Here is an 11789-nt window from a genome sequence, read left to right as displayed (position 1 = left end):
AGGGCAAAAACACCTCCCCCTCTCCCCTGCCTTTCTTTCCTAAAGACTTTATACCCATCTATTCCTATATTCCAGCTATGAAAGTCATCCCACCACGTCTCAGTGATATCAGTCATGTCAACAGGCCAAGTCACTGAAGATTCTGTCTTCCAAAAAGAAAAGACTTGATGAATGAGAAACATTTAGAACCACTGGAGGAAGTGGAAGAGATACAAATGGGTAGGAGTGATCTAAAGGAACAGTGGCTGTTCCAGTGACTCAACAAGGGATTTCAACAAAGGGTGAAGAGATGCATTGCTGAGATCATCTCCTACTTAGGCAAGCATGGGTGTCAGCACAAAGGTGAAAGTAAAAACATATTGCCAACAATGGAAGGCTAAACCACAGTAGCTCTGACTTAATCTCTTGCTTCCACTAAATAACACTTAAAGATATGGTTCTGTAGCAACTCAAGTAAATCTAATAACTGACTTGCTGCTTTTACTTTGCTGTTCCTGATCAGTTTTGGTGTTTGACAGACACTCAGTTTCTCAGAGCACAAGACTTCAGGGCATATCTGGAAACAGCCTAGCTATCTTGGGGGTCACTTGGAGAGCTCAAGCCAGCGAATACCTAGAAGCTGTGCAGAAAACTGTCTTCACACCATGTCCATGTTCTTTGGCTTTCATGCATTCCATATTTCTTCAGAAACTCCACAGAATCTGAAAGTAACACAACCCTCCTCTTCATTTTATAGTACAATTGGGACGAGTCACATTTCCAAGCATCTGTAGATAGAACTATCTCAGAAAGTTTAAATATACTATCTTTTATCCTTCTGTTTTCAGACAGAATAAAAGTGTGCAAGTTAACCTCTTTGACAGAATCAAATGAATCTTACAACAAGACCAAAAACTTTGAGGAAAGGCAACCTCACTGTGGAATAAACTGATCTAGGAGATCTGGGTTTTTTGCCCTTGGAAGAGTATAATTACATCTCTGGGAGGAATGGATGTAATTGCCAAAACAAGAAGGAAACAATGTTCATCTGTCCCACTCAGATATCTATCTCCAGAGGTGTCATGGTTTTATGATTTTCGGTTATTGGTACTCCACATCATAACATCATGTAGTGAATGTACCTGGTCCTCAGAAGAGAAGGACTACTACAGTCCCCACGGTACTTTGCTCCTCTGTTACCATTTTCCAGCCGGAGGGAAAAGATAAAAGCTCACAGTATAAAAACTTGCAGATCACGAGACCTCGTCCCTTTTTCCGCCGTCTCTCGTCTTGGCAGCACCTCGCTCTCCAGCCGTCTTATCGTCGGTAGTAGAATTGTTGCCACTGTTCTTTGCTCTCAGGGCCATCTCCCTACCCTTTTCCCCTTTCCCCTTTTCCCAGGACATGGGCCCTTGGGTCCCCCATCCCCTTTGTCACGGAATCGGGCCTAACGCCTGTAAACCGTTGACAAGAGGTTAGAGATATCCTGTTTGCTCATGCAGCTGATCCATGTAGCTCCTCACTATAAAAGCAGGCACACCAGGAACCATCAGAATCAAAAGCAATATAATAAGATTTTACATTTGCAATACAAAATCCTGAAGTACTAGCCATGGTCTGTAGTGGATTGTTGGTCCATTAGAATACAATGCTCATCCTGTTAGGATATGAAGACCTGCTGTAGGCATGTATCTAGTGGATTGTGAATACAAAGATTCCTGGCATCTTGTTTCTTTAAGAAGGAAGCAGTAAGCAACGTTTTGCTTCCTGCTTCTGTACACAAAGTAGTAGAGTATGCAATTTAATACATGTGTATCAGACTGTGCTTGAGAGATGAGATTTCTGTCTTCCTTCATAAAGCTGTTTTGCTCTTGGATTTGGTAGAGCATCCATTGTTACTAACACTATTAAGGCATTTAGAAACTTGAAGTTAAGAGATTGATTACAGTCACAACTAACTGAAGAGGAAAGCTTTTCCATTCACTTCAAATGCAGTCTATGAATTCTTATCATACTCTTAAAGCATATCATGCCAATCCATATGACATTGTACAGCACATCTCAGTGTATTATGACTGTTATCTGCAACATGTAATCCTGAAATCAGAGAGGTAATGAAACTGAATTTGTTCTGTATATAATTCTTTAATTGGTCACTGTTTCCCTTCAGAATGCGAAGTACAGCAATATCAATAGACACAGCCCCACACAAATAAAGGAAAAAAAAAAAAGGTGTATGACCAATACAATATAATTCGAAGACTGAAATTAAAACTGAAGTCAAGTATAACATATTTGTCTGTGCTCATTTAAGTCTGTTTTTCAGAAGCGTGACTCAGTGTTGATAAATCCTTGTTCTGATCATTCTTTGTCTCTGGTATAAAGAGAAAAATAAAAAAGGTCCATTTGCTCCAACAAAATAAAGTATGTAATGAAAATCATATAATGCAACAGGACAGTGACACCACAACTGCGTAGATGTGTCTGAAATGGCCTTATTTAAGTCTTCCCTATGCCAATGGCTTTGAATTCAGAGGAGAAAATCCAGGACATGAGAAATTAGAAATGGGCCTGAAATCCATGTCTCTGTGGGAACAAATGCAAAAGTGTCCAATAATATGAAAACAAACAAACAAACAAAAAACAGAAGACATAAAAACATTTCTTTTGTGAATTATTAAAGATGTTCTGGTAGAACTGGTATTACTAAGACTGCCTAATACTTTGTATTTTGCCTCTTTATAATTGCATAGAACTTAAAGAAACTGTAATTGGATGGAACTTAACATGGAACTAAACTATATTCTCTTAAAACAAGAATTAGAATTCTTAAGGAAAATCTCAGATAAAGTGAGTTATCCTTAAAATCATCTTATCTTAATGATCTGATCTGAAAATTGTAGTACACGCAACAAGTGCAACAGCCATCTTTGTTGCAAGGGTGGCACAGAACTACGGGTATTAGCAAACATTAATCTGGTAGCTCAAGTAAATATCCTCAGACATACCTTTCTGACAGTTTAGTTTCAGGAACTGAACTTTATAAAAGTAATTTAGATCTTCTGTTTCACCAGAAACTCGAACTTCCATGAAATTATATGAAAATAAATGGCATGGTATGCAATACAGCATTGTCTCACTCTCTGTTCATTTTGACTACAGGTCAGATTAGAAAGTATTAGTATTTAGATTTCAACTACAGATATACTACCTTCAGCCCATCTATTGCATGCATTTTCAAAATGCAGGAATTTATCATTAAGTTTCTCACATTTGACTTTTCTTAAAGTATTAGTAATATAGACAGTAGGTTGCTCTGAAAGTAATGCCTCCTGTTTTTTTCCATGGAAACTACAACAAAGAACACAGTAACACTATCTGAGAGAAAATTCTCAGCTACAAAACACTATTTATCAGCATTGTCACCACCACTAGCTGTGCATTTTTTGCCAGTGATGAACAAGGACCTGCATGCCCTGCTCATAAAAATCTGCACTAGTGGAGGTGATCCACTATCACTGTCATCACTGATGAAACGCACCACCCATCACGTCACTGTTCTCACATCCACTCTTTGGTCTCCATACAAATGTCGATGAATGTCAATAGGTGCAATATTTTCTGTATGGAGTAATTTGATGGCAGACATTGTTTCACAGACACTTACATGTCAAAGGCCATTTTGTCAGACTGCCCCTGTGTTGCATTTGGATAGCAGTGTTTTGTTGGTGACACAACCACCTCTTCTTTGGCTGCTCTGGTTGCTGCTGGCAGATAATGAAAACAATATTAAAAGGTACAAAATATGTAATTAGATACAAGGAATAATAAGTTTACCTGCAGCACTCTTAAGCAGGAATGCAGGACATGATCATGGGACATTTCTAACACACTGCAAAATGGGAAGGCCTGAAGAATGCTGAGTTTTCAGTTGAATATTACTCCTGGAAGGCCAGCAGAGCTAAACAGTTACTACAACTCCACTGTAAGGACTTATTCTGGCTCAGTGACATAAACAGTCTTGAGAATGATGTCAAGATACATCCTAGATTCTTCTAGTGTAAATGGGCTGTTATCACTCACAGATAAGTATTTTACATCCAGAGCTTCATAAATGCTGTATACATGTTGTACAGAAACATCTGGGTGCAAGGAGAGGTTTTGTTTGCAGCTCTGAGCATGGACTTGCCTCCATCCACTCCTTTCCTTTGAGTTCTTGCCTTCAGAGAGGGTACCAGAGAGGGTACAGGCTGCCTTCTTGTGTTTTCTCTTGTGGCTCATGCATCTAATACTTCAGAAAACATATCTGAGACTTTTGCACAGGAAGATGATAAAGCAGATGACAGCAGATGACAAAGGACTTGCACAACACTCGCATCATTCTTGGGCAGCAGTAAAAAGCCAACAGATATTTGTACGGCCATTGCCATCTAAAATGGTATCACAGATTTGAATTACCTCCTAACTGTGCACAGCTACTAACAGAATATCTAGGTTCCTCCCCACTTATATTCAAAACTAGTAAATTCCATGTCTAGTCTCAAAAATAAAGCATATGTAATAAGAGATAAAATGGCTAAAATACTCAAAATGGGCCTATCATCTTGGATGGCTTGTGTTGTCGGATTTTGCTATCTTTCCTTACTTCTTCCATGTACGCATATTTAGATCAGACCTAGGAGACTTGCCAACTTGAAATATGAATCATTTCATCCTTTCAGATAACATAATAGTTAAATTGTAGTGTATTTTTTGTTAATTTTTAACATTTAGGAAGTAATTAAATAAATAGATAAATAAATAAAAACTATTTACACTGATTAACATAACACAAGCCAAAACAAACTATACAAAGTTCATGGAAACACAATAGAAAGGGAAAAAAATATGATCATAAAATTAGTATATTGCTACTGATAAGATACACAGAAAAATGTCCTTTGATCACAGTCATATGTGGTTTATGGTACATACCTTAGTTATCTATGAATAAAACACTGAGCAAGGACAGTCACTAGGTTTCTAATTATAGTATAAATGTTGCAGTGCATTCAGCTGAGCTTTGATCAAAGATCATTTAATGATACCTATTCCTTCCCATTTTTTAATTTCATGATTTTTAATTTTATGAGTACATTAACAAACCAGGTATCAACTTTAGGTATATGCTAAATGGAATTTTCCTTCTCAGAGACTTGATCTGCATTTGAAAAATAAAAAGTGTGGTCTATGCTGACAAGAGTAATTATTCTTACAGAAAAATATACCTGATACACAACCTCCTTCTCCACATGAACTTCTGCTGTCAATTACATGCATTAGCATAGTATTCTGGATCTTTTGTACAAAGGCATACCATCTATGGACATTCCTAATGAAAGCAGCAGTGACTGGTGACAGTTCTACAAGAGACTGCAGGTGAGAAGCACGTGTAGGACTGGGGTTTCACTAGTTAATAATTACATTCCTTTAGCTTAGCAAAGATCAGGAACACTGGTAGCTTGTCCATCAGAAAGCTGGGACACACCCACTCAAAGTAATCTGATGGTTCCATCCTGTATGTGGTTCAAAGAACAAATTTTATTTCTGTAATTAGAGTAACTTTAAAGTAGTTCTCTCATTACAAAACGGTTGAGAAGCTGAAGTGGATAGAGTGGAGATGAAAGCACAACAGAAGTGACAGCAATGTAAAAGCAGTAGGAAAAGTATGAATTCTTCTACACTGTTCATTTTTAGCACATGAAGCCTCAACTAGGAACTTATATAGCCATAAAAGTGCTTGAAAATTTAAACTGCTGTTCCAAAGTGCATCCATTACACTTAAGAATGTGAAATTCATCATGTCCACATAGCAACCACTATAGTCTTTTACCAATTATAGAATAAAATCTCCCACCTACACCACATCTCTGTTCTCTATTTTAAATGACTCCTCTTTCTTTTAAAATTGGAAATACATCACAACAGAGAGTAAAAGTTAGTAGCAGAAGACCATAAGTGGTGGTATTATAATTTTGATTTAAATTTAGTGTCAAAACTCAAGAGATCAAGTGGAGACTTGACTTCTCCAACCATTGATCGCCTCTGAATACAACTCTCTTTTTGCAAGTTGTCACTGATATGTATCATCATCATCACTGAAAAACAACTAAATTCTTCTGCCTGTTCTCAAGTATAGAAAGCCACATTAGTGCCTGCCACTGACTTGGAATTAATTTACAATAAAAAAGTCCTGAATTATTTTATTACGAATACAGCAATGTGACTTTTGGATCAGGTCACAGATCCGATGGAATTATATAAATGTTATAGCTAAGATGTTCACAGCTCAGCTAGGGTTTTTGTATACTTATGTTTCACATTCCAAAATTTTCATACAATAATTTTGAAAAGGGAAGGTAGTACAGAATCCAGTTCAAACTGTATTTTAACATTTATTTAAAACTAAAAACAGTCACAGAAGCAATGTTCTTCTTCTTCAGGCTACACAGAGAATCTTAAGAAATCGTTTGTTCCAGTGTTTCTCTAATTCTAATTGAAGGATTCCCTATTGATCTACTTCCTACTTATTATTTACATAGGATTTGTTATTATTTCCACTGGTACATAGGTTACAGGTTGAAAAATAATCATCCCATGTTTTTATTCAATTGAACAAAGTATTGGGCTCAATTTTTCACATCATTATAGCATTTTAGCTATAACACTACTGAAACAGCAGAATTAAATCAGCCAAACATAGGACTTTGTTAAGAACTGCCTCACTACACAAACGACATGTTCTAGCACTTTGGATCACACTATACAAAGACTCGAGGGCAGGCAGAGGTGGACCATCTCCTCCTTACTCATGCTCTTTAGTTACTGATTTGCTAATATCAGTATCAACCCATTCTAGTCAACAGAAATTTGGTTTCCACCTTGAAATCTGAGACTTAATAGCCCTTCTCTTATTTTTACCAGCCAACCATATCTCTTGAATATTCTTGTTATCCCTAAAAATACAATACTCTTTTTAATCTTGTTGCATTCCTGGCCTTTGTGATTTGGCAGTGAATTCCACACTCTAATTACAAGTTTTATAAGGAGAGGTAATTATAGGTTGTATTTTATCAGTTTTGAATGTTACTTTTTAATTTTCCTTGATGTTCCTGTGCTTATGTTTGATGACAGAGAACACAGTCATCTAATCTACTGTACCTAGACAATTATTCTACTGCATACCCCTTTTTAACCTTCTCTCTAAGGTTAAAACAAAAAACCCTAATCTTTCAAAACAGATTTTTTTTTCATATCCTTAGTCATCCTCATTAGCCTTTCTTGATCTTGCCTTAGTTCTTCAATACACTTTGTGAAAACAAAGCTTTTGAGTTTCTGCAGTCTCTCCACTGAACACAATGTGCCACGTGTGTAATTGTGAAAGATGAGGTCCTGAGAACTAAGTTCTGTGGAGGATCCTGACAATTATAAAACTGTAGTGTCTGTCTTAGAAAATGGTGAGGATGATATAGGTGACTACAGGCTGACCAACCTCACCGCAATCCGTGGGAAAATTATGGAGCAAGTACTCAGAGAAACCATTCTCATTCACACAATGGCAAAGTATGTGATTGAGAATGGCCATCTTGAATTTACCAAGAGCAAACTGTGTTTTATCACACTGATTGCCTTCTACAATTAAATCACATGCTGTCTGGGAGAGGTGGAGTAATAATTGTTGTTCCTCTTGTCTTCAGCAAGGCTTTTGATAGTGTTCTTGCAGCCAAATTGGGAGACTTAGGCTGGATAGGTGGACCACGAGGTTAGTTAAAAACTGATCAGATCATTGACTCAAAGAATAGTTAACAAATGTTTGAAGTCCAATTAGCAGGTGATTTCCAGTGGCAATCCCTGGGAAGAAGAGAGGGGGTGGTATTATTTAGTGCTTTCATTCATGACCTGAATGATAAGATCTTTAGGAAGTACAGGGTAAAATCAAAGCAAGGGGAGGCTGTTGGAATACTGTAGAGCTCCTATTCTGGAACACCTCAGCAAACTGAAGGAGGGGAGAACAGATAAACCTGTCTTGAAATTCCAAAAATATGAATATTAGTGTAGGCTGGAACTAACGGTTCTACAGGATAGAACCCAGTGGACAACAAACTGAACAAAGTCAGCAGTGTGTCCTTGCAGCAATGAATACTAACCACATCTTGGACTGCATTAGCAAGACCATAGCCAGCAGGTCAAGGGACATGATTATTGCCTTCTGTTCAGCACATATAAAGCTACATCTGGACCACTGTGTTCAGCTTACTCTCTCCTGAAATAAAAGAGAGATTGAAGTTAAGTGAAGGGTCACGAAGATGACTAAAAGCTTTGAGAATCTGATGTACTCAGATGATCAGAGATTGAGGGACCTGAAAATGTCAATATTCTTAACTTTCGTGGACTTTTACTACTGGAGCATTCCTTGTGGTTACATTATGCAAACAGTCACATTTTGGTAGTCCCATCCTGAGGACCTACAATAGCCACAGGCATACATTACAGCATGTTGACGCCACCAGTGCAATATCTGATGATGTGTCACAGCAAACTCTGAACTGGGTTCCACACAGACATTAGAAGATAGCTTAAGATGGTACTATTTCTCTGCTGGAAGCAGAAACTCTGGTGGAATTTCCATACTTCTACATCTGATGAACTCACACAAGCTCAAGGACCTTTGCACAGTACATCAAAGAGCTAACTGGCATCCTACCCATGAACGATTTTCCATTTATAGTTGCAAAGCCACTGCTCAAGAGGCCAAAACGAGTTTATAAAATATTTCTGCACCCATAATTGTTTAGGACCACTGAACTGCATGTTCCAAGCCAGATCAAGAGTACCACAAACCCATGAAAGGCTTATGTGTAAAGACAGGGTAAATTCCATGTCTGGGATCCATCTGTAATTCTGTCAAACCAAGAGTCCTTGTAACTGTATACAAATTAAATGCCTGTCTGCCAAAAATTACGTGAACAAAGAACAAATACCTCCTTATCTTTTTTTTTTATTTTTACAGTAACTACCTTGTTTTCTTTAATGTTACATGTAACACAGTTATACTGTTGTGAAAGCACAAATCAGACTGAGTTATAGCAATACCAGATATTGATCATGGTCTTTTTTACCAATTTGCTTCAAACAGATGTTTAAAGGTATGCAATATAGAGCTGAAAAAAAAAAAAGAAGCTTAAACACAAAACAAATTTGAGGAAACTCCAAATTATTTTCTTGAACGGGGCAAGGCAAATAAATCACTAATCTATAATAGATTGACAACACAAAGATTGATGAACAAAATTGCAAATGCAGTTAGAATGAAAAAGGCCTCATTTTTTACATTTGGAGGCTAGTGACATATGCATGGTTTTTCATGCATATGACATTATGTGAAGAAACCTTCTAAAACTTCACCTGACTAGAGATAGCCAAAAGACAGGATTTCTAACAAAAAAAAAGTCTTTAACTGTTAAATTCAAATAATCTTTTTTTAAAAAAATAATAATTAAAAGAGATAACACAAGCTTCTGGATTCCTTAATCTGCCAATAAACGGAATGGGTTTCCTCTGCAATTATCACGTTCCGTGTGAAAGGTACTAACTTTCATAGTCCTCAGTCCTCATAGATCTCAGCTCAATGAACACATTCTGGGACACAAAGGGTTGAAAATATGCCACAAAACATGACCTTTCTGTCAGCTGGTCTGATCTAATAACAGACATTACCTCTCCCTAGAAACCCTCGCTTTGTTTATAGAGATGGGGGCACTGCTAGCAGGGAACGCCAACTGCCAGGCTCTCCCCGTGCCCGGAGTGGAAGCACTGCCAGCTCCTGAAGCAACTGTCCAAAAATACCCTCACTTTAGGGATCCCCGTGCAACATGGTTCCTCCAGCCTCATTACTTCCAACACGAGGACGTGAGGTGTTCCCGCTAACTGCTGCTGCTGGACCCAAACTCCAGCGTTCTGACCCACTCCAGCGTTCCACCTGAGTTGCGCAATCTCCCCACACCGGCGCTGGAGGCCACGCCGGAAGCAGCCGTTAACGGCAGCGCTTTGAGCGCGGGTGCCAGACCCCCCAGGCACACCACGAAGGGCCCTCGGAGGAGCCCGGAGGCACCGCAGGACACCGCGCAGTCGCCTGGAGGCCGCCGGCCCGCCGCCACCATTCCTGCTGAGGCAGCGCCCCCTGCCGGTCGGGCGGTGCGCCCGGAGCCGCTCCCTGCCAGCGCCCGGCCGGCGCCTGGGCGGGGAGGCCGGGAAGTACTCAGAGGCCCCGCACCGGGGAGCGTGACTAAAAGCGGGCAGGGGGAAAGCGACGCGAAGGGAAAGCTAGGCACGATCGGAGCACCCTCGCCCACCCGGCTCCGCGACGAGCCACGCCACGCCACGCCGCAGGAGGGGGTGGGGAAGGGCTGCGTGGCCCCGTATGCCCCCACTCAGGCGGCGGTGATGGCGGCACCCCGCCCCCGCGCGGCCCCACCGCGGCGCCGAGGCCGCGAGCGCCCTTCCCGCAGCCCGGGGCGGGGCCGCTCCCGGCGCGCCTCGGCATTCCCGCCCCGCCCCGCCCGCTGCATGCAGATAAGGCCCCTCCTCATTGGCCGCGCCGGGAGCCCTTTGAAAAGGCGCCCCCTGATTGGCCGCCCGGAAATGTTAACGCAAATAGGGAGAATCTCCCCCCCGCCCGCTTCTTTTTTTTTTTTTTTTTTTTTTTTTTTTTGGCAGCTAATGCGCGCGGGGCACCTCGACGGCTGTAACGCTGCGCGCCGGTTACTACAAACAAGTAGTCCCCGGCCCCCGCCCTCCTCCCGCCCGCCCGCCCGCTCCGCAGGGCGGGACGAAGCTCTGCAGCCGCGGCCGCCGCACCGCGGGCGCCCCGGTGCGGAGGGGAGGGGGCCGGCGGGGCGGTGGCGGGGAGAGGTGTTTCCCCCTCCCCCGCGGAGGGATATCCTCGGCGCGCTCGGCCCGCACCAAAATATTGGGAGTTAAGAGGCGGCTCCGCGGCGCCTCTGGCTCAGAAGCGCGCGGGCAGGCACGGCGGCGGCGGCGGCGCGGCTCCTGCGCCCGCCACGGCTCCACTGCGGCGTTGCCCAGGGGCGGGCAGAACGCGCGGCCCCGGCGCCGCCCGGCTCTGAGCGGCTCGGCGGAGCGAGGAGGAGGAGGACTCGGAGCCGCCGGGATCCCGGAGGTACAAGGAGGGGTCGGGAGGACCCCCGCCGCAAGATGCTGCTTTCCAAGTTCGGCTCGCTGGCGCACATCTGCAGCCCCGCCAGCATGGACCACCTGCCCGTCAAGATCCTGCCGCCAGGTACGGAGCGCTGGGACCTGCGCTGCGCTTTAATATAACCGGAGAAGAAGGTTTTTGGGGGAGAAAAAAAAAAAAAAGCCATGTGCCACACGGATGTAGTGCCCTTCTGGGATTTTTTTTTCATGTTTTTTTTTTTTAATCGTTATTTCTGTTGGAGCCGCCGCTAACGCTGTGTTTCTCCCCCAGTGAAAGTGGAGAAAGAGCCCTTCGACAAAGTGTACCAGGTGGGCTCGGTGCTGGGCAGCGGCGGCTTCGGCACGGTGTACGCGGGCAGCAGGACGGCCGACGGGCTGCCGGTGAGCGCGGGGTGCGGGCTGCGGGGCGGCGCGGGGCTGCGGGGCTGCGGCCGTGTCCGCTGACGGCGCCTCTTCTCTCCCGCACCGCGCAGGTCGCCGTGAAGCATGTGGTGAAGGAGCGGGTGACCGAGTGGGGCACGATCGTAAGTCCGCAGGGGCCTTTGTGTACGTGTGTT

At 42.6% G+C, this 11789-nt stretch overlaps 1 protein-coding gene and 1 long non-coding RNA gene across 4 annotated transcripts in view; one reads left to right on the top strand and one right to left on the bottom strand.

Moving 5' to 3' along the window:
- On the bottom strand, positions 1804-10525 carry LOC110392476. 3 transcript variants are annotated; one of them, XR_002434414.1, is made up of 3 exons: positions 8166-10525; positions 3647-7869; positions 1804-2565 (listed from the first exon to the last, which is right to left on the bottom strand). It is a non-coding gene; the product is annotated as an uncharacterized LOC110392476 (long non-coding RNA). The 3 variants fall into 3 exon arrangements; XR_002434413.1 differs by having other exon boundaries at positions 1805-2565; positions 3647-8281; positions 9736-10525; XR_002434415.1 differs by having other exon boundaries at positions 1806-2565; positions 3647-4409.
- Positions 11020-11789, top strand: part of PIM3 (Pim-3 proto-oncogene, serine/threonine kinase) — a 4274-nt gene continuing 3504 nt past the window's right edge. Inside the window, exons 1-3 of the mRNA XM_021384719.1 lie at positions 11020-11317; positions 11504-11613; positions 11706-11756. Of these exons, the coding sequence (XP_021240394.1) occupies positions 11233-11317; positions 11504-11613; positions 11706-11756 (246 nt within the window). The 5' untranslated portion in view covers positions 11020-11232. The remainder of the gene's footprint in view (positions 11318-11503; positions 11614-11705; positions 11757-11789) is intronic.

The sequence above is a fragment of the Numida meleagris genome, chromosome 1 (assembly GCF_002078875.1).
Source record: "Numida meleagris isolate 19003 breed g44 Domestic line chromosome 1, NumMel1.0, whole genome shotgun sequence".
NCBI classification, from domain to species: Eukaryota; Metazoa; Chordata; class Aves; order Galliformes; family Numididae; genus Numida; species Numida meleagris.
The sequence above is the reverse complement of the archived record's forward strand: the minus strand, read 5'-3'. Positions and strand labels throughout refer to the sequence as shown.